This window comes from Nipponia nippon, unplaced genomic scaffold (assembly GCF_047370975.1).
Source record: "Nipponia nippon isolate SJK-2023a ecotype South Korea unplaced genomic scaffold, ASM4737097v1 scaffold_4, whole genome shotgun sequence".
Classification (NCBI taxonomy): domain Eukaryota; kingdom Metazoa; phylum Chordata; class Aves; order Pelecaniformes; family Threskiornithidae; genus Nipponia; species Nipponia nippon.
In genome coordinates, this window is record NW_028262358.1 from 96,661,558 (window position 1) to 96,685,555 (window position 23,998).

General features: G+C 37.2%; 1 protein-coding gene across 1 annotated transcript in view; it reads left to right on the plus strand.

The window, feature by feature from the left end:
* Window positions 1–23,998, plus strand: part of EYS (EGF-like photoreceptor maintenance factor) — a 923,675-nt gene that overhangs the window by 245,719 nt on the left and 653,958 nt on the right. The window contains exons 13-14 of the mRNA XM_087776394.1: window positions 18,018–18,131; window positions 20,034–20,156. Of these exons, the coding sequence (XP_087632520.1) occupies window positions 18,018–18,131; window positions 20,034–20,156 (237 nt within the window). The remainder of the gene's footprint in view (window positions 1–18,017; window positions 18,132–20,033; window positions 20,157–23,998) is intronic.

The window sequence follows — 23,998 nt, forward strand, 5'->3', positions numbered from 1 at the left end:
GAGATTCACATATAACCTACTTCAGTATCTGGCTTAGTTTGACATTTTAAGAGTTGAGACCTTAAAGACTGTAACATAAAATATTTTTCAGTTTTATGCTTTCATCCTTGGAACATGTCTAGGAGTCTTACCACTTTATACTACTATTACTTTGATGTAAAGTGTCTGAATTCAAACTCCCATGAAGCTGATCCTAGATCACATTTGTATAAGCATAATTTTGTAGAAGTTAGTAGAGTTATACAAAAGATAGATATATATTGTTTCCTTTTTACAAATTATTATTAAAAATAAAATTTAATAGCAAATATTTCTTGCCTTTAGTGAGTAAGGATGTGATCTAATAGATTTAAGCATCTGGGGAGTTCTTGTTAAGCAGGGTGCCTATAGGGCTCAGGAAATCTCTCATTTCTCTGGTATATTCATAATGCAGATAACTTTTTCTGTGGTTGTGGCCTTTCTGCTAAGAATGAGAAGGAATTATTTAGACCTGTTTTTTAGATGGAATCATAATTCTCAAGTATCAAATATTACAAACATATTTTCATTCCATATTTTCTATTGAAACAACAGCGTTTTTTAGATTTGACCCTGGATTTTTCTTGGATTATTTATGATACACTGGAAATATTTTTTCCTTTTATGATTTATTCCTAAACATTAGTCTCTGAAAAACAAAATAATGCTGAGGTTTTGACATATGAAACATCATTATGAGTCATCTGACTGCATATATGTCTTCACAGAGTATCTACAGTTCTATAAAAATTACTCTATTTTTTAAACAACTTCATATATGTAAAAGACTCTTGCAAGCAATGTTGCTTTCACAAAATTGCTTCCCAGTAAATCTTGTTCCTTTTCTTGACTATTTATGCCTTATTTTACCTTTCCATTAGCTGAGAAAACTATGGCTAGTACCAGTGGGAACAGAGATCTCATCCCCATCTTGAGGATGAAGTCTAAATGAAGAATCATAAAGCCTGAGAACCAAAACTAATTACTTTGATGTAAGAGTGTGTTGGCAAAAAAATTATGAAATTATATCCTTAGTAAATAATTACGCTATATTTTTCCAGACCTGCAGCCCCAGAAACTGTCAGTTACCAATTCCTTCCTTGCAATAATTGAAGTAAACTAATTTAATATTTTTAATTCATCTTTTGGATGTATTTCACCCTTGAGTTTTCAGTGTAGAGAAAAGTTGTGTAGCAGCTGCATCATCTGTTACATGCTCTGACAATAGCTATTTGCCACTCAGTGAAGGCAATGTCAAAATATTTATGCAGATTGTAATTTGTTTACCTACTTTTTATGCTAATACAAAACCAATATTTTATGATCAAGCTCTGAATTACAGTGTGTATTATACTATACTATACTATAAAATAAATTTACAGTATATGATATTATAATTTGTATTATTATATGTTATGTTATGTTATGTTATGTTATGTTATGTTATGTTATGTTATGTTATGTTATGTTATTATAATTATATTAGGGAGGTATTATAAATTAAGCCACAAATTATATCAATACATTTTTACATAAAAGATTCCCATAAATGTGCTCTTGACTGCATGAAAGTATGTACTTATGGGACACATGCCTTTTCACTGGACTGCGTGGAAATATTTATTCATGGGACAGGTGTCTCTCTGATAGCACTTCTCATTGGCTGATAGAGAGAGGAGTTGGATGGATGAAGGAACAGAACTGTTTATGAGTTCATAGGCCATAGTGTTGGGGTTTCCAATGTCATCATATGGGATAAGAAGGTGGAGGACAAAGGTTTGGAGTACTCACACAGAGGAAAGGTAAATGTTTCTTACAGCAGCACATGTGAGGAGGGAAAAAAATGTATTCTGCATCTGCATGTGAACCAATAAACAGTTGGTACTTACTGCCAGTGCCACTGGTACATGTGATATTTGAATAAATGAAGTTCTATTTTATAACTTCCTTAAAACAATATGGTCATTGCTACTGCAGTATTGATGTTTGATAACATGAAAAAACCTCCTTTAAAATACAGCAATAAACTTACTTATAAGCCACTGCAAGAATGAAAATTATGTCTGATTCCCTAAAGTTAGGTAATCTGAATACAAAGTTACTTTCGTTTTGTGCTTGTAAATTCTAGCTTCTTCATATTCATGACTTATGGTTTTGTGGTTTTTTTTGGTAAAGAAACATCATGTTGACTCCTCAGCGCTGGTAAGGCCACTCCTGGAGTACTGTGTCCAGTTCTGGGCTCCCCAGTACAAGAGAAACATAGAACTACAGGAGAGAGTGCAATAAAGGGCCACAAAGATGACTAAGAGACTGAAGCATCTCTCCTATGAGGAAAGGCTGAGAGAGCTGGGGAAGAGAAGAGAAGGCTCGGAGGGGATCTCATCAGTGTATATAAATACCTGAAGGAAGGGTGCAAAGACAGAACCAGGCTCTTTTCAGTGGTGCCCAGTGACAGGACCAGAGGCAATGGGCACAACGTGAAACACAGGAGGTGCCATAGGAATATCAGGAAACACTTTTTCACTGTGAACACTGACACAGGTTGCCCAGGGAGGCTGTAGAGTCTCCGTCCTTAGAGATATTCAAAAGCTGTGTGGATATCATCCTGGGCAACTAGATCCAGGTGACCCTGTTTGAGCAGAGGGTTTGGACCAGATGACTTCCAGAGGTCCCTTACAACCTCAACCTTTCTGTGATTCTGTGATTTTGACTGTGAAATCATAGGCTCAGAGTACTCTTGAAAGACTTTGCTGACATAGTTGTACAGCAAAGCACTGGCATGGATGCATTCATATCACAAAGCTGCATGCTTCATTCCTGTGGTCTTTACAAGTGGGAAGAAAAGGGGGTTGATCTCAACTGTCTCAAATTTGGTTCTTAATGTTCCTTGCATTTTGCACAGAGTAAATTTGTCTTTTCATATTTCTTCTTGTAGTAGTCTTATGTCCATTATCAAGTTACCTTAGTTTTCCAAATCTGAATTGTTTGGTGATACTCATAAAATGTAAAATAGGAATAGTTTATACACATGATCATCTTTGAATTATCATTCATATTCTTATACCTACAAACTTTAGCTAGATATTTAGTTTTTCAGTTTCATTACCATAAACTAATTAAATACAAATATACTATTTCCCCTCAGACAGTATTTTGTGTACTATCCCAGTAGCAATAATTTTATGTTCTATGTTAACATTCACGTCAATTTCTTTTCATATTTTCATGTGTATGGAATTAGTGAAACTTGTATGGTATCCCAGGGAAAACTGTATCAAGCTGGTACAATTTCAAGCATGCAGATATATTTATATTTTAGTTCACTAATTTCTTCTATTTTCTTGTCTAACTTAATTTTATTATATTAAAATAGGTAATTAAGTGTGAATACATGGATTATAATGTAGTTAAAAACATCCCTCAATTCATTCTTAATTTAAAAATAATGCAAATGAGGCTTGCTCTTCCTCATGTTCTTCCAGCACATTAAGATAGTTAATTGATGTTTGTGAAAGAGGCGTCATTTGTCAGCATTCTGATCAGCAAGAAACAAACATAATCGAAGTATATATTATATTGAAAATTAATAATCTACTTTAGCAGAAACAAATTAAGATAAATACAAATTACATTTAAATTGTGTTCTGTCTGCAGGACAAATTCTCTTAAAAATGTGACAAGGAAGAGAAAAAGATATACAAATCTATCAATATGTTTTCCGTTCAAATCTTTCAGAGTGGATAATTCACACTGTGTACACCAAGCAATTCTATTAAAGACAGATTCAACTTATGCCTTTAATGTCTTCCCTCCCAAACCTTAGGTTTATAATATACCAAATGCAGCTCTGAACAGCTGCAACAGCATGAGGTGAACTATATAATGAAAACCTTTAAAAAACAGTCTCTGCTACCTGCAGCTCTATATTTGCCCCTATGATATTTCTCCTTCCCTACTAGTCCTCCTGTAACAAATATCCTCAGAATGTCAGGAACAGACACTGGACATTTACACCCCTCCCGAGAAAGGGTGTCCCTGCCATGACTTGTCACAGGGAGTTGTTGCAACATCCTAACCGGACATGTTGAGGGCTGGGAACTCTTGAGTCACTATAATTTTCTCAGATTTCAGACTGTCTCCAATGGGAGGACTTTTGCCACAGGTAGGATCAAAATGCATTTTTTTTTTTTTTTCTGATTCTGAAAGGGCAGCAGTAGTTCCTAAAACATTTTCACAGTATTAGCAAAAACTATAAGAATGTTAAGTATTCATTTAAAAAATTACCTGAGTAATACACTTCTGGGTAGCTCTGTTAAGAAGCTCTCTACAAAGTGTTGCTGTCAAGAGATAATTTCTGAAACAGGGAATGCTAAGAAAGAGGAGAGTAGCACTGAAAAGTATTTTTTTTCCATTTTTAAAAATGAAGTGTTTTTCTCTGTGCTTGTTAATTTCCTGTCCTTTTAGGAAAAAAAAAAAAAATTGTTTGGGCCAAATTACAGATAACTAGGTTTTCAATCTGAATTAGTTTCCACCTAAATAGCTAGTTCTTAGTTAACTTCAGGGAAGTGTCAGAAGCTAACATTTTCAAAAGGACAGAACTGCTAGGAGAAAACAATTCTAACTAGTCGAAACTTTAAAAAATGGCCTGTAGCAACTACATTAAGGCGGGTTGGCGGCTATGCCTACCTACCTTTGTTTCCCTAAAGGTCAAAATGTTAAAAAGCACAGGCAAAAGAAATTTGTTCTGTAGTTTTTTAATACATTCACATGCAAAACAACTTTTTATTTGTATTTTCTTCTGCTCTATGTTTTACATTTTAAATGTATAAAGTATCAGCTCATTTCAGTGGTTTTAGTATTTTGCATTTTTTTTCAAGTTTCTTCAGTGTTGAGTATCATCAAAACGAACTAAAATATATAGGTCTTGGTTCACACTATAGGCCCTTTAGAACACTTCATTATACTTCAGATTAAATCTTGCACCTTTGGTTGCCATTTATGAGAATACCAATTTATCTTGTCTTCATCTGGCATATGTAAGTTAGAAGCAAGTGAGTTAGCTCTGCCCTCTTTTCCCACAGAGAAAGTTAATTTAAATTTTTTGGTGTTTTCTAGGTCTGCCAAACTGAAATTCTGGCTCCGTGTTCCTAGGCTAAACAGTAAGGCAGTTTAATGCCTTCCACTGTTTCCAGCTTTAGCCATGCAGACATATACTTAAAATTGTCACAAAGTGGAATATGAGCCAAGTTAAAGCTTGAGCGGCTCAAAGCTTACGCGACCATATCCATGGTTTAAACTTTGTATTTCTACATCCAAGAACACAGATCTTGTCCTGTTGTCGTTTGTTGAAAAGTGCTGAAGCTTAGAACAAACTGCCCTTTCCTAAGAAGACAGGTCTGATCTGTTACGAGCTGCTGAAGCCAGTAGCCCAACAGTGGTGACACTGCAACAGTCCCATGCTCCCAGGTCCAACCAGTAGCGAGGCTGGGAGGGTTTTCCCAACAGGCGCACGCACACACAAATACAGTATGTATACATGTATACTCACAGCCAGCCACACAGACCACCAGACAGGAAACATAGCACTCACACAAACACAAACAGCATCAACAGCCTCTTCCCATTCCTTTCTCTGTCCAAAAAGGATTCAAGATATTTAGGGGAAAATATATATACATATATGTACATACATACATACAACATGGATCCCCCCAGCAGCTTGGCTCAGACACTCAGTCTATCCAGTAGCTGCCCCCGGATCCCGCTTTCCCCTGTTGCTGGTACCTGGGCATAAGAGCCCAAGGCTACATGCCACGGCAGCTGCTGGAACTCAGACCTATACGCACACACAAACAAATGCTCAGACACACACATATATGTGCGCGCGCGCACACACACACACACACACTCACCCCCCACTAACTGACTTTAGACTACCCAGCAGCTGGCCCCAGGATCCCCTGGTCTCTGAGCTGCACAGGCACATGCAAACGCGTCTCTCCAGTAGCTGGCCCAGACCTACGGCCTCATCAGGAGCCGGCCACCAGATCTCATGATCTCCTCAATCACTCACTTGGCCTTCCTGGTCCTTCCAGTAGCCAACTCACAGACCTTCTGGTCTCTCCAGTATCCAGCCCAGAATTAGGGCAGCTCCAATACCTGGCTCCCCACTCCTTTATCCTGCTCCCGGGTACTCCAGTCTGATGTTTGCACACAATGACACAAGCACCCACACCATGTGCATCCACCCCGGTCTCTCCATTTGCTGACACCCAGACACACGGCCCCTCTGACCCACAGACCCACTCCCATTGCTGGCACTCTGACCTCCACACACACACACAGGCACAGAATAGAGAGTGCATCCAGGAAATCAGTTAGAAATGGAATTTAGTAAGAAGAAAATACAGACCAGTCAGGCACAGGACACGGTCAGACACACACACTGACCAGCACCTGTAAACAGGTCACTAGCACTTTTTATACCCTTATCCCTCTATTTTCCTGCATTTTTTCCTCCTCTGAACATCTAGTCTTGTACAATCTTTAAATGCTCTTCCTCTGCACTCCACAATGAGCCCTGGACTCCTGGGCAGTGACCCCCTGCAGTCTGTGAGGTGCCCGGGGTGCTGTCCCTGCTGACTGCTGCTGTGGGGTGGCCCCTGGCCCCTGGGGATGAGGCTCCCCTGGAACAGCTCAGGGGGAGCTGAGGTGGGGGTTGGTGTCCCTGACTGGGGCATTGGGGTGCCCCCGCCTGCCGTTGTACCTCTTGTTGTGCTCCTTTGCATGTGTGGAGACGAGTCTCTAATCACATAACATAATCTGTAAAACAATTTCACATGTTCAATAATTTCACCTGAAAGCAAAATGATTTCTTACATTGTGATGTATTCCTGCAAAATTATTTCCATCTATTCATTCTCCTCTACAAGACAGCCTATTGAGGAAAGCTGTTACCAGCACAGACGTGAGTTGTTTACTTTTATGGGCCACATTTAAAGAATTATTTAAAGAATCCTCAGAGATGGATTAAAGGGAGGTTATTTAAAGGGAAAAAGCCATTGAACAGGTCATTTAAGAGTAACAGCTTAGTTAAACAGAAATTAGGCAGAAGCTAATAAGGAGGCTAATTGTGGCAGGCAACTGGAGGAACGAGGTGTGGGATACAGTAAACAGGGCAGAAGACTGTTGAAAGAATTTGTTCTCATTCTCATCTTCCTTTAACATTGCATCATAGTCATCTCTTTACTGCCTCCTTTCTTTCCTCAAATTTTCTTGATGATTTGGCATGTCTCTGCTGGTCAGCAGTACAGGTGCAGGTCTGAAAGAACAGAGACTTGTAAGGCAGCAGGCAGGGTGACTGGGAGAATTTTCTTGTTTCCTCCTAATTTATAGCTCCTCCCTGAGGGAGAGGAAACAAGGAAGAAAGTAACACTTGAAAGAAAAGGAGTGATCAAACTCAATTTTCTCTCCTGCTCCACTATTTCTTTGCCTGCTCATCCTCACCTGAAAAATCCTTTAGGAAGATGTTATCACTGCTTGCAACTGTTTTGTACTCTGAACATAGGGTGGTCAAACTCTCAGATCCCATGTCTTAGAAGGATGGTGTTTTGGGATGTCCTGGGTGATGATGTTTCCATATTTGTCCCTTGATATTTGGACAAAATTGCATCGACACAAGAACAGACAGCCACTGTGTCTCTGCTGACTCAGCTACTATGGAGTTAACCATTATAAATTTGGGAAAATGGGTTTCCAGCCTGTGAGGCTGTGGCCAGGAAGCATACATATATAGGGAAGGAAAAAAAAATATATATATCTACATATGTAAGTTTTGTAGGGATCTTTTCCCTGAAAAATTAATACACTATACTATTACTGAGAAATCTTCTGACTTAATACAAATTGTATTGTATTTAAAACAATTTTTTAAATATTAGACATATGCTGATATGAGCAAATTAGCTACTAAAATCCTTTTATCACATCCTAATGCCCTTATTATTTTTATAGGTTCCAAGGACAGCAATTTTAAGTCTTTGTAAGAAAGAAAATATTGCCAAACCCGTGAATTTTTTGAACATTGTGTTTGGCTCAGAAGCACCATGCTGTCTAAAGAAACATAGGGCATGGTTTAATACACATACACCAGTTTTACAGCAGTATTAGGAAACTGCACTGAATTTCAGCTGTGTTGCTGTGATTTACAGTGGTGTAAGTGAGGGCAGAATCAATCTTACGGGTTTTTTAAGTGGTTCAATTTTTAGCAGTGTGAGCTATCTTACGATTCTGTATATCATCAAAGTACCATGCCCTATATACAATAAACCTGTTGCATCCCATTATATCAATAAGGTACTGAATTCATAAGCTATTACCCCATACAATATACTTTTTTTTTTACTTTAAGAGTGCAGCAATACAAAGATTAACTGAGATAAATGCAGGTATAATGAAATGGATCATCTAGGAGGCTGCAGAACCACATGCTGCAACCAGCTACTGTTTGTAGAGATGACAATGACTAAGATCCATCCCTTTTCTTCTTTTTTCTCCCAATATTCTCTAGGGAAATCCATACCCAAATTAAGATTTCTAATACAAATAAAGAAGTTTTACTTTCATTTGGCATGCTTTTATGCTTTCATGAAAGCAAGGTCCTAGAAAAATTTTTGAACAGAGAATATAAAATTTCAAGTGTGTGGAGAAGAAATTTTGACCTTTACAGTTGATGTGATCAGTGCAACCCTGTTATTTACTCAAAATTAAAAATTAAAGAAAGAACCACATTTTTACTGTTGCAGTTTGGTCATTTGACTAATGTCTGTTAACAGGTGAGCATACAGACCCAAGTAATATATAAAGAACTGAATAAAATAAATAAAGGAGTTAAATAGTAAACTAAAACATAAGGGAAGTAAATGAGGATGACCTGTGATGTGAGAACTATTCTCTTGTCATAAATAATTTTCTCAAGATTGAAAAAGTACACTTCCATAAATGCAATACTACACATTCAATCAGTAGGCGAGATGCACATTGGATTGGGATGTGCTGAAGATTGTCTGCTCCTGACAGCTTGGAAATGTTGCTAAAAACAAACAGTCCTAATGCAGTATGATTCTGTCTCCCGACAAATTAGCATCATAGAATCATAGAATCATAGAATTGTCAAGGTTGGAAAAGACCCTTAAGATCATTGAGTCCAACCGTCAACCTAGCACTGCCAAGTCCACCTATACCATGTCTTCAAGCACCGTATCTATCCGTTCTTTAAATACCTCCAGGGATGGAGACTCAACCACTTCCCTGGGCAGCCTGTTCCAATGCTTGACCACCCTCTCGGTGAAGAAATTTTTCCTAATATCTAACCTAAACCTCCCCTGGCGTAGCTTGAGGCCGTTTCCTCTCGTTCTATCACTCGTTACTAGGGAGAAGAGACCGACAAGAAACATGAGCAGACTCACATCAGTTTATATTCTCAGTACCTTAAAAGTTAAAGCTTGGCTAGTGTGCTGGTCTTCGCTGGGATAGAGTTAATTTTCTTTCTAGTAGCTGGTATGGGGCTATGTTTTGGATTTGTGCTGAAAACAGTGTTGATAATACAGGGATGTTTTTGTTACTGCTGAGCAGTGCTTACACAGAGTCAAGGCCTTTTCTGCTTCTCACTCTACCCCACCAGCAAGTAGGCTGGGGGTGCACAAGAAGCTGGGAGGGGACACAGCTGGGACAGCTGACCCCAGCTGACCAAAGGGCTATTCTATAATATATGACGTCATGCTCAGCAATAAAAAGCTGGGGAAAGAAGAAGGAAGGCGGGACATTTGGATTTATAGTGTTTTGTCTTCCCAAGTAACCGTTACGCATGATGGAGCCCTGCTTTCCTGGAGATGGCTGAACACCTGCCTGCTGATGGAAGTAGTGAATGAATGCCTTGTTTTGTTTTGCTTGCGTGCATGGCTTCTGCTTTACTTATTAAAATGTCTTTATCTCAACCCATGAGTTTTCTCACTTTTCCCCTTCCAATCCTCTCCCCCATCCTGCCAGGGGGGAGTGTGTGAGCAGCTGTGCAGGGTTTAGTTGCTGGCCAGGGTTAAACCACTACAGCTAGGTCTGTCTAGTTTCTTGATTTGATTAATTTGGTGATGCAGAATTTTTGTTCTACTTTTTTTCCTTTTTTAATGCCTGTCTAATCCAAGGATATAGGGACCTTTTATAAAATTATGGGATTTCCATTTCATGTCTTCAAAATTAAGTACACTTTCAAGCTCTTTTCCCTTCTTCTCCTGGAACTTCCTCCCCTTTGATGAAAGTCTGAATATATTTCTATTTTACTCCTAACTGCAGATTCCTATTTTGTTATTATTATTCCTTAAGTATAGCTAGTGTTATGATTAGGATAAGGTCATCCTTGTCATAACTTAGAACAGTATAAATGTAAGATATGAACATATTCTACCTTCCTTTAGGGAATTATTTTAACTGTCTCCCATACTTCAACTTCACTTTTCTTGTGCTTCTCTGAACTCTTAGAAATTTCCTATTACACTGAAAACAAAACAAAGAGCATAGCAACTTCTCTTGCCATAAATTTTGCCAATACTTATCCAATATCCAAGTTAATTCCAAGCCATTGTCTGTTTATACTGGGATGATATTCCAGAGATGGCAATCTTCAGAATGCATTTCTAAGAAAAATCTTATTTTGTTTTTCTGACTGGTATTTTTAAGTCTTTCTTTGTCTTTGGCATTTTCTCTATTCTGAGGGAAGCAGACAGTCTTCTTTTCAATCTTTATTTAAAGAAATTTTAGAAGAGATCTCAGCTGCCTAATCTTTGGAGGTAAACTGAGCTCTGCATCTTCTTGTGAGCCATATGGAAGTGGTGGTACAGAATACCTTTGTAGGGAAGAAAATTGTCAATCACAGTTTAACAGGATTGCTTTCCAAACTAGAGCTTATCAGAAAGTGAGACATTTTTTCCCCTGTGATTTGTGTGGGTCTCTTGTTAGTCTGAAAAAACTCTTTTTCTTTTCTTTCTTTTTTTTTTTTTTTCTGAGATGTAATGCCACGTTGTAGGAAAACATTGTAAGGTCTTCAATACCTTTTCTTTTTTCTTCCATTATTGAGCACTTCTAATAAGCTGGTATATCTAGTTCTTTTTCTTTTAGTTGGGTGACCCCCCCTTTGTTGGACACAGGACAAAAGATGGCTACTGCTACTGTGAAAGATGAGAAATTATCAGAACAGTAGTGTTCTCTCATCTTTTCCATACAGAATTGTTCAAAGAGGCCAAATAATGAAGATTCTTTATCATAAGAAATAAAAGTGATGGTAACTTGACATTTTGGTGGCTAACAACAACAGCTAACATACTGAAGAATTTTCTTTATATCTCACCGTGTTAAAGGAATATCTCTTTTCATTACAGCTTTGTTTCCCATCCCTCCTCTTTTGCTTTGTGACTGCAGGAAATTCTTACCTTCCTCCTAGCAGGAAAGAAAAGCAGCAAGAAGCTGTGGTAATAACAATTGTTAGTTAATAATTCATAATATTTGTCTTAAAGAGAATAAGTGGCAAAAGTGTCTTTTTTCCTCATTTCAAGTGTACCATATGGAAAATTACTAAGGTTTAGGCCAAACTTCATAGAAAATGCAGAAGGAAATGCAAAAGATACTAAACATATACGTGCTAAAGAAATAGTGCTTTATTCTACCTATCAATGAATATAATAAAACAATAAATACTTGAGAAATCAGGTATTGGATAACTGTTCGCTATCAGTCCCCTGAGAAAAGATTTTTTAAATGATTTCTGAGAAACCTGTATATCTATAAAAGGAATGAATAAAGGTTCCCATCTGCCTTTAACAATCTAACTTCTTGAACATTTATTCTATCATCTGAAGCTGGCAGGAGTTCTCGTGTTAGGACTCCTCCTGAATGTCTGATTGTGCATCTGCAGAGCAATCAGATACAAATAACAAAACCTTGAAGTTATCTATTTGCTGCCTAAGAAAGAAACAACTTTCACATTATTACTTTGAGAAAGGCTCTGGTCTCAGAGTTTTGCAGTTTCTGCAGTGCCAACCTGATGTTGTAGCAAAACTTAAAATACTAAATTTTAGGATGTCATGATTGGTACTACATGTGCCTCCAAACTCACTCCTCTGGACTTTTAAATTAGGAACTCTGATGAGTCCTGGGAAACAGCTAATAACTTCCCTGGAAATCTGATACGTTCTTCAAAGCTCCGAGTTTACAATGCATTAAAGAAATAATTCTATATTAATTAAAGAAAAACTAAACTTGTGATAATTCATGTATGTAGTCTGCTAGAATTTATAATAAAGGATTTATATTAATTAAGTTTGCCTCTCAGCTTTTAATTTTCATGATGTTTAATCTCATAATACACTGGCAAATGATTGCTTGTGTTTAAAATATGAAGAATCATTTTACATGTCTTCACTCACGAGGAAGTTAGGTCACGTAAAACATATTTTAAAACTAATTCATTTTGTCATGTTTTCCATTGGAAGTTTGAAACCACAGCACCCATCTAGTAATTTGTGAATCGATTCTAATTTTACAATTTTTTAAAAAAAAATTTTCATGGCAAAATTCTCCATATACAGAACTGAATGTAAAATATGCAGGCTGAGTACTTGAGTACATTCCCATCATTGCACAGGTAAAATTGCTATCAGCTACCACTTTACATCTTGAGGGTTTTTATTTACATTCTCATTATAGAGCTCGTCCCAAAGTACTGTTCTGATGATAAAATCATAAGGAATAAACAAATAGGCAGTTCTGCATTTGGATATGTTGTGGAACAGTTATATTAAAGGACATTGGTGTTAAACTTATTAGTTTATAAGACTGTCAAAATGTCTTTTCAACAGCAATTGATCTCATTCTTCTTTTATTATTTTCCACTTTCTTCCTACATGAGGCTGTCAGCTGACACAAATCAGAATAGGCAAGTTGCCTACTCTGAATTCCCAAGTGGAAGAGAGTCAGATTGGGTAGGACTAGCCTTGGAAGTAAACGTGACAATGTGTGTCTATGAGAGCATGGTATCTTTGAACCAGGTATATAGCAAACAGTGCTATCACAGCATAGAGCTCAGCCTGTGTTCTACCCCTTGCTTAGACACTTCATGTAAGCAGCTATCCCATTAAGAGGTGTGAGCTGCTGTAGCTATGCTGTGTGCCATCCATATCAGGTCTAGTAAGTTCAAAGCTAGTTCAAAACCATAGTCAGACTGTTTTGAACAGGCTATAGCTCTTTTACCAAATTACCCCCACTGAAACATACACAAGCTCTTCTGTAGCTACTTTTTTTTGAAAAATAGAGGATCTTCAGAAAAGAAAATGCAATTTCAGAGTTGTTACTGTTCATGTAATGACCTGTTTGTGGCCTGTAATCCTAAGCAATCTGAAGAACTTTCCTAAGCAATTTTCAGTTTTGTAGAAACTAGACACATTGGTCACCTGCTGACTGTTGTGTTTCTTTCCAGCTAGTACTCATTACTAGAAGGGGTTTGGAGACATACACTTCCTAACATTAGTGCTTACATATGCAATCACTTGGCACTAAAAATGAACTGGGATATTTTGTTGTTTTGAGTTTTTTTATTTTTGTTTCCTTTACAATAGCCAGTGATAGTGGCCAAGTGTTAAAACAGGAACTATCTCGGCAATTAGATCATGAAACATATTGCATATAATTCCCAATTTTAGCAGTTTAAACAAGTTTAAGTTTGTGATATGCAAAGCTCTATTTCTGGAAGAATACAAAATTGTTATGATAAATAACAAAATAAAAAATAAAAAGAGGGTCAATATGGAATATGCAAAAAATAACTCTTCAAAATTACCAATTATGCAATCATAAGTTGGACAATGACTAACAAAGCCTCAGTTCAGCAAAAATGTTCTATGTTTTAGAAGACCATAAAACAAACATTAGTCAATGGGCTCATAATAAAAATACTTCAGAAGAAGATATCAACATTTGTTGGACTCTTTCAAGCAGTGAGAATTTGCAATTCTCTTTGGGTTTTGAGTGATATAATCTCACAAAGATATCTAAGAATCTACAATGGAAGAATATACATGGGTGTAAAGACTATACCTATGCAGGAATAAACTGCACAAATAAAAACTGTAAAACTGTTTAGATTGCAGTTCTGCAGAGGGCAATTTGGGAGCTATAGGTGATTTGAGCTAGACATGATTCACAAACATCACAAAGTTGTAAAAATATAACAAATATTGTTCTGAGAAGCATAATATGTGAGGATACACTACACATTACAGCCTGACTTAAAATACTGTATTATACATGAGTACAGGAACAGAAAAGACAGGAACTTGACTCATCAGAGATCTAATGAAAAACACCTGTGAGGAAATGTGGAAGAAATTGTTTGCTTGGGGTTTTTTTAAGCAACAGAAGACTGAGTGGAAACATCAGTCATGGTATGTACATAAAAAAATCAAGATATGTAAAAATCTACAAACAGAAGGGAAATAAGTTTTTTTCCACAACCCTTGCAAATAAGCCAGAAGGGTTAACTGAGGTAAGGAAGTCTAATTCAAAGAAAACCTGCAGGAATAGTGAAGACAGAGGCTACTGGCACATAGGGACAGTGGAACCTATCCCCAGGAAAACTTAACCAAAGATCAATTTGGTTAAATCTCTATGAGTTATTTTCTTCTTGAGCTAAGGATGGTCTACAGTAACAAGGTCAACATCATAACACACAGGGACAGCAAGCATGATGGATTCCAGGAGATAGATAGGTCAAAGAGAGAGGCAGAGACATCATGTTGCGTTGGTTCCTGGTTCTGTAGGAGGTGTCACGCATGGGTTTTGACCCTACGATCCTGTTTGAGGAATGAGACTGCTGGGAAGATACAGGTTTATCTGAAAGAGCAGTTCAAGGACATCTTTGCCAACAGACCTGTTAGTGAGGAGGGCATTAAAACAGTGACCAGCACTTTTCATTCTGGAACCTTGAGTATTTTATGGTCCAAACTTTCATGTAACAAGTGTCTACACTGGTAGCCCCTGCAGTTTGGCAGTCTATATCTCATAGTACCTTGTTGTAGGTTTTTCATCTTCAAGAAAGATAACTAGGCTGGCAATTTTGATATTGAAACAAGGCATGTAGGGTGGGCTTGGTGTGAGAAAGCTCACCTACTCTCAACTGAAATGAACTGGACATAGATGTGTATTTGAGCCCGCTGCATGAAGGATTATTGCAATATTTAGCTTGCTCCCATGCTATGTTCCTCCTGGTAGCACAGTTGCATCCAAATATTTCACATCTTAGTTTACTTTTGATCTTGAATATGGGCTTAAAGGCTACATTTAAAATATCATACAAAATGGAATCAACAGCAAAGATATATATCACTAAAGATAAGCAATTAATGAGGAAACTTGATTAGTAGTGAAAGCTAAATTAGACAAATTTAGTTCAGGACTTGAATGCTGTATAATAATTTTATGATACTTCCACTTTTTAGAAAATGAAGTCTGTTATCAGATATCCAAGTGGTGGGAAAATAAAGCTCACTGGAACTTAGGACAAGTGGGGACATCCTAGGTTATTGAGGCCAGTTCCACAATGCAAGAGTGACAAAAAACTAACCTGGAAGGGACAGTGCGGAGTTCCCTGGTTTGACCTTAACAATGCTTCAACCTGAACAGCACTGCTCGTTTTCCTTTTATTACATCTACAAGTGGAAACAGTGTTTCACTTCAGGAAGAAAGCCTTTGGGAAAAAAGTGTTCTTAACAAAAAATCTATTCCATGGATGATATTTTTATCATTAATGTTTACTAATGTATCCTCTCAAAAAGTAAGGACTAATCATATTTTCAAATATAACGGCATGGCTAGCAATGCTGCTAAATTATAACATCTGTGAAATGAACACAGGAATTACAGTTTACCTCATATTAATCTCCATTATTTGTACCCTCTACCGTCAATATATTAACTACTACAGATTATCTACATTTTCTTTGATAGTTAGGTAGAATCATGGGAAATATATGATACCAAACAATCCAGAATAAATAGTGATGATTTTGTGGTGCCTTCCAAAAAAGTTCAGTCTAAGACATGACTGAAAAGGAGATTCTTTGAAACCATGTCTGATATCTGATGTCTCTTGTATTCTGTGCAGTTTGTGCTCTGTATCTTATGTGAGAACTCAACTGTATATTAGAATTCATAAATAAATTCTGCAAGAAAGAGGGAAAAGAGCTCACACATTGATCACACTGGGACAGTCCATTATTTATCTGCATTTGTTGTTATTTTCCTGACACAAATATCAACTCTATACAAATTATTTTTTCTAGTATTCACAAATGCATCATAACTTGACATTTCATGATGATTCTGAAGGCTTTTGAATTTGTTTTCTAAATGAGATAAGGTTGAGGGACTTTAAACATGGTATAAAAATAAGAAAGATGTAAAATTATCTGTCTTTCCTAACATATACAATTATTTTATTTTATTGATTTTTTTTTATTTGGTAGTTTTAAAAATAATTTTCTAAGAAAATAAAAAAATTGGTAATTTTTTTGCTTTACATAAATGAACATCTCTTTAATAGTGTGGCATGCTTTCATTATACATTTTTTGCATTTCATGTCCTGGGAACCTATTACAAAAAATAATGCTTTTTCTCCATTCGAATAATTACTCTAAGGTACGTGGAAAGAAACTGAACAGAAGAAAAGAAAAACATTCAACAAGAACAATTTCATTTAATATATGCTTTTTTTTTTTAAATTTTAGTAACAATGAAGATATGATGTATTTTGTTCTTCCAATCAAACTGAATGTGTTAATGGTTGTGCAAAGATTAGTGGTGACATTTGGAATTAACATAGAACAAAGCTATAGATGTATGGTGGGTTGACCTTGGCTGGCTGTCAGACCCCCACCCAGCCACCTTCTGACTCTGCTTTCTCATCAGCATGGGGGGAGAAGAAAAGATTTAAAAAGCCTACACGTTGAGATAAAGACAGCATCCTGGTTTCGGCTGGGATAGAGTTAATTTTCTTCCTAGTAGCTGGTATAGTGCTGTGGTTTGGATTTAGGATGAGAATAATGTTGATAACACACTGGTGTTTTAGTTGTTGCTAAGCAGTGCTTACACTGGTCAAGGACTTTTCAGCTTCCCATGCTCTGCCAGGTGCACAAGAAGCTGGAAGGGAGCACAGCCAGGACAGCTGACCCAGACTGGCTAGTGTAAGCACTACTTAGCAACAACTAAAACATCAGTGTGTTATCATCAACATTATTCTCGTACTAAATCCAAACCACAGCACTATGCCAGCTACTAGGAAGAAAATTAACTCTATCCCAGCCGAAACCAGGACACTACTTTCCTTCTTTTAGCAACATAAACAGCATTCTCATCTATTGTAATTAAGCTGTGCACTTTACACATGCTGAAGACCTGACTGGTATGGCATGTGTTTTGTTACACCTCAATGTATTTGTACTCTGTATTTTTTTACTGCTACTTTCCACAGTAGATAGCACCAGACAATGGATGAGAGATAACTGATGTACTGTCTCTTATAGTAACATGGGAAAATTCAAAAAAATATATCATAAAAATACTAAAGTGACTCTAACACATGCAAAACACTTGAAAATCTGTGTATTGTTTGCATATTGCTATGAATGTCTTCTTACTTTCTGGAAGTACTTCCTACTCCATTTATTGCTTTATTCAAGCAATAAAGACATGTATTTCTAATATTGAATAAGAAATGAGTGAAATTTAATTCTTTGTAAATAAAATACAGAAGCTCTGACTTCCAGCTTCCTTCTTCAGGAGAATATGGATCCTTACACCTCTTGGTTTTAATTACAGAACAACATTTGGAATAAAAGTTTCATGCTAATAGCACACATAAAGATGAAGAAAATCAAAGCTTATCTTGCTTCCTTTGCAGGTTTTTCAGGTCAGTACTGTGAAATAGAAATGAATGAGTGTGATTCAGCTCCCTGCTTGAATGGTGCTGTCTGTCAGAATGATGTCAACAGCTATGATTGTTTTTGCCCTGAAGGTAAGTTGTTCAAAATAATTTATTTTTATTATCTTTGACAATTTTCAAAATTGCCTGCAGTCTGCAAACATCTTCTTGACAGTCTTCAAAACCATTGTTAAAATTTCCTTTCTATGAAAGTTATTCATTCTTTTCTGAAGTCTCATTTGCATTTTTGTCCACCAAGGCACCCAATAAAACATGCATGCTCATAAAGAATGGAGACAGATATACTTGTAAAGTGCTACTTTTTCAGACAAAACCTCATGATTTTAGCAAAGTCTGAAGGAGTGGAGAAAACACAAATGTGCAGTATGTGAAATCCACAGAAAATGTAATCAATAAACTCACAAAGAAAATATTTTATCCTGATGTACTAACTTGCAGCTTTGTGACTGAGCATAGCAAGCAAATTACAATGGCCATAATAATGACTGTAATATATCTTCAGTACAAAAATCTATTAAAACTTTCACAGACAAAAATAATGTGATTCCCAGAGCTTCTGGTCTGTTTCTTTAAAAATGCATATCGCTCAGTGTTATCAGAAGTGTATGAACAAATTAGTTGTTTCAAGAAAGAAGTATTTAAAGGAAAAACTAAAATGCTTTAAAACATTTCAAATCACGGTGTCATTCTGAGATACTTTCACAAATGGGTTTCTTCTGAATATTTATACTTTTTTTTAAATTGGATTTTTAGTTAAAAATAAAGTCAAGGTTGTGATTTATAACCTGGTACTTTGTTTCTGCACTTTAAGCTTTCTTATACTTGTTTGATTTTAATCTTCAAATAGTACTATTTTGTAAGTACTGACTGATGGTGAGTTGATTGTAAGCTATGAAGCTTACAATATTTCAGGTATTTATACATCAATGCAATCATTCTAGTGGTGATCATAAGTTCAGAAACTCATCACAAAAGATGAAATTGCTACAAATAATTCTCATAAGTACAGCCTCTGTCATTAGTTAGTTTAAATTAGAAGCCAAAACAGATATTGGAAGGCAGCTAAAAATCAAGCTTGGAAAAGATCATTCTGCTGTTCAGTCTGCTTGACCAGCTTATAGAAAAATAAAACTTGGCATCCATATTGATAATTTTGTAGCTTCCTTGTTACCTGTGAGACATGGGTCTGATTAAACTCTAAATGCAAATGAGAACTGTTACTGTATACATTATTAATGAACTAAGGGTAATTCTAAAGTTTTATGACTTAGGGATCAGTGGAAATTGGTTCCATGGTCAGTTTGAGAAATTATGGGAATATGCCTTGCACTGAGGGTGCTGATAGCTTAGCATTAGTCATGGTCTTCCTGCAGCCATGGCCTGTGACAGCACTAATGATAGTCATTTTGTAGCATGACCATGAATTAGAATACATTTACAAGAGCGTAAAATGTCAGATATTGGAGTGGAGATTCTCCAGCAATTTCAAATACAAAAAAACACTGTTGGGCTTCTGAGTTTGCTAAAAGTCACTATGACACAAGAAACAAATAGAGAAAAAGGAGAGAAGTAACTATTTGAGAGCTGATATTTAAAACTATAATTAGATGTCCAAATCCCAGCATCACTTATCTTCGTCTACAATGTTCCCAAAATGGCAGAAGATATATAGATTCTTAAGTCTCTGCTAAACAAAATGTTCAACTAGATTAATGAAAATACTGAATCCTAAATTTATTCGTTCAATTATTAGCTCCTTTTAAAGTATATTTGATGGCAAAATGTATTTTCCTATTAATGACAGAGCAGAAAAAGCTTTTAGAAAGATCTTTCAATAAGACTTCAAGATTTTTTTTTTACAAGAGTAAATTGAAAAAAATCTGGGTTTTTAGAAGGGACACAAATACATGCTTTATAAAAGAAGGCATAGATATAGCTGAATAATACATAGCTCTTTGTTTTTTTCCAACCAAGGATTTGAAGGCCTGAACTGTGAAATCAACTTTGATGAGTGCACTTATGGCTTCTGTAAAAGCAATTCAACTTGTTTAGACCTGATTGCAGACTATAGTTGTGTTTGTCCTCCAGGATTCACTGGTAAGATTTATTTTAACTCTGGAAAATATATTATATAGTTAAACTTTTTATTTCCTTTTCTGAAATTAAAACAAACTCTTTTTAATTGCATTTTGTTCAGTGTTTTAGCATTAATGAAAATAAATTCAACTCAGTGCTCTGTTCTATTGATAATCTGCTTTAATTTCCCTACTAATATGATAAAAATTGAAAGCAGTGTGTATGCTGTTTGATTAATTGATGGAAAACAAAACTGTATTTTGTCTAGAAAAAAAAGTGTTCAAAAAACACCTAGTCTATGAAAAGTAGGTGAGCAATGATAGCTACAGCTGGTGCTGTTTGTCTTCAGAAGATCGTATCACAGCCATACTTGATTGAGACAGAAACGAGAATACAATTTTAACAAGAGGACACTTTGTTCTCTTCAAGAAAGATACCATCAGATCCTTATGATAAATAGCTTTTCAATTGCTCAATTATTTGTGCATCTAATATGTTTAAGAAAATATAGCTCTTGCATCAGGAGCAGCCTTCATGGCCCTACTTTCTGCCAGAAGCAGCTAACAGGATCATGGGAAAATCAATAAAACTGTCTCAAAAAATATGCCATCTTAACAACTAATATGCTGTGATGTCAGGGACTGGAACACACTGACTTTGAGCTGCTGATTTCAGAGAGGCAAATGGAGCAGCATTAGTCATAAGCAGTAACAAGAAGACAAGCAGTGGCAGTCTCAGAAATCATACACAGTTAGTGTGTGTTGTAATTAAAAAAGCCAAACAGATATGTACAGAGAGCTCAAAATCTGTGCTGACCAATGCAGAGGAAAGAAAAAAATGAGAGAGATCTATTATAGCGAAATGAAAGGTTAAAGAAGCAAGTAGAGCAGTGAAGGATAAGGAGGCAAAATTAAGTTAGAAGTAAATAGAGCGTTTCAGGTTGATAGTAACACCAGTGACATCCAGTTTAGGAGCACTTCATACATATTTTGTCAATGGTTAAAAATAGGCAGATGGGACATAAGGAATGTAAGATGATACACAGAGATTTAGAATCTGTGAAAGTGATAATAGTTGCAGTTCCCACAGACGTCTGTGATTTTGCTTGATTCGTGCCAACATATTCTAATATTATTCAGCATTACACAACTGAGATGTGCTCTATTTCCTACAGGATCATATTCTCCATTTCTTCTTTCTTTGATAACTGGCTTTGCTGTCATGAGTTTGCATAGTATATGCCTATTTTGTGTCAATCATGAAAATAATGGAGGTGATTACAAAGTATTTGTTCATATAAGTAGAAGCATTTTTAATGCAATAATTTTAAAAGAAGGAGCTTTAAAAACTCTTACTGCTATACTGTAAGGATCAAAATGGAAAACATCTAACTTTTCTGTAGTAGATTGCAGTCAGTTTCAACTAGGGAATGCAGGAAAAGCTGTTCCTTTGAAAACAGAGCTACACTACTTTGCAATATTATGGAGTCCACATTACAGAACCAGAACTATAAACTAATGTGTGGGTGTCACCAAGGCAGCCTGGAACAGGGTATGTTCTTCTTAGGAGGAACACTTTATACTAGATTCATACTGATGGAAACAGTTTGCCAATAACATATCTGTTCATCCCAAGACAAAAAGGAGTCAAGATCTGTCAACAGTAAAACAGTTACCAGTGAGTTATGGGCAGATTTTAATGGATACCTCGAGGCCTATGTTGAAGTCATAGAAGTTCACATGACTGCATATTGGCCGCTATGAAAAGGCTCTATTTTCTCCTGGATTTCCTGTATGAGAAACTTCATCATGAATGTGCTGTTGATCTCACTTCATATTGGCTTTTTTTGTGACACAGGGCAGCTCCCACAAGAAAACAAATCAGCCAGTCTACTGACTGGAATTGGAAGTGGGGAAAACGATCCTCCTGATTACACTGAATATTTTCTTCTGTGCTCATGCTATTTGTATAACAAATGCACAGGCAGCCATTGTGGCTGTCATTAGGTCTGCTGTCTCCACAGGCCTTCCAACAACTGCTTCAACCTCCCTAGAAAGAGTCTTGGAAGCAAAATACTGAATATTTGAGCTTCTATCTTCTAAGAAGAGCAAACAGTGGTAAAAGAATGTTCCATGTCCTGAGTTCTAGGACTGATGTAAATGGCCCAAGAAGATATTGCCATAATAACAGTGATACACTCAAAACCTTTTTAAGGGCAAAAGGAAACATAGTGTATATATAGGATTTTTTTGTTTATCCACTTAATATTTAAGCAATGTAGAAATCCATACTACATAATGAATGTAGAAAAGCGCCATTAAAAGCACAGTCAAAATTGTTATACCAGAAAACTTATTAACATCTACCCATTTTCTTTGGTGTTATGTTCAACGTTCCAGTGTCCCTCGGGGTCCTACAGGTGCCAGTTTCAGTCTTCTCAGGAAGGAGTGGGGGAGTTTAGGCCTTAGTCATCAGCATCTTGAGCCCTTTCTGCAAGAGAAAGATGGTGTTCATGGTAGGGACTTCTTCCTCCTTAGTCAGGGGTCCAGTTGGGGTTATTTATATACATTTTCTCATCCAGCCTGTATCCTTCTCCTGTACTGCCAGCTGCAGCCTGGCAGTGGCCCCCAGCACCCCCAGACCCAGTCACACAAAGGGCTATGGTTTCTCCAGCAGTGACAGGCAGGGAATGTCACCCCCTTCCCAGTGGGGCCACCCCCAGGCCTGAAGCTGGAGCAGGGGAGGCAGCAGTCACTGGGCCAGGTGCACGGGTTAAACCAGCAACACCCAGCTCAGGCCATGGCAAGGTCAGCACACAGCCAGGCCTCCCCCTGCTGACCGCAGAAATCATTTACTGGGCTACAACAGTACCTCTGACTACATGGAGGCACAAGTTAGAAAGTTCATCAACAGATCTGCTAACTCCATGTCGATTACATCTGAAATTTTTCTGATGAGTCTTCATCAAGGAAGTGAAATTTGAAAAAGTCCAGTAAATGTATAGGGCTGATTTTTTTCTTTTCAGTTCTTTCAAATGCATTTTTGTTTTCCTAGCACGTTAAAAGGCATTTCCAAACAAAGTTTAGCTTTAGCATGTGAACTGGTCAGGTACAAAAACTGTCTTAGGCCTAGCTGTTTGCTTGTCTTGCCATTTACTAGCACCATGCCAGGCGGCATTACGCCAGTTTGGTGTCGCATGCCTTGTGCATGAATGCTCTGCTGGAAGGGCAGCGTTGGAGGGGGGGGAGACAGCTGCCTGTTCGAATGGCCTTGGCTGTGGTTCTCCACAGACAGTAGAGTCCTCCCCAGCCTGAGGAGCTTGTTCCTTCCCTGGGACCAGAGCCGGGAAGAGGGAGCAGGCCTGGATGGAGGGAGCAGCTCACTGCTGCTGAGGAAAGCCAGCAGGACAGGAATACCCAAAGCAACTGAGCGAGTCCTGAGAGGAGCAGGGAGTCTTCTTGCAGCTTCTGCTCCCACGTGCAGATTTTATTGTTAAAAGGGTGAGTACCTGAGTGCTGACAGATTTGCAATCTGCTGCATGGAGTTTCCTTTACTCTGAGCAAGATAGGCAGGCAGACAGACAGAAGCAGCTCCTGAGAAAGACAAAGACGACTTTCCCTCTCTATTAAACCAAAACTTGCTCTCAAACGCCCTCTTGTGGGAGTCAGCATACACAGGATTACTGTAATTATCCCATAGGAAAGAGCTACGGGACAAATGGACAGATGGCAGCACTGCCACCTCCTTCCCTCACAACGTTTTGTTTGATTTTGTCAGTTAGAGGGGTTTTAAGAACATCCGGCAGTTAACATAGGTAAAGGCAATCCAGGTCTGTTAACCTGGATTTTGAGGCAAGCCTCAAA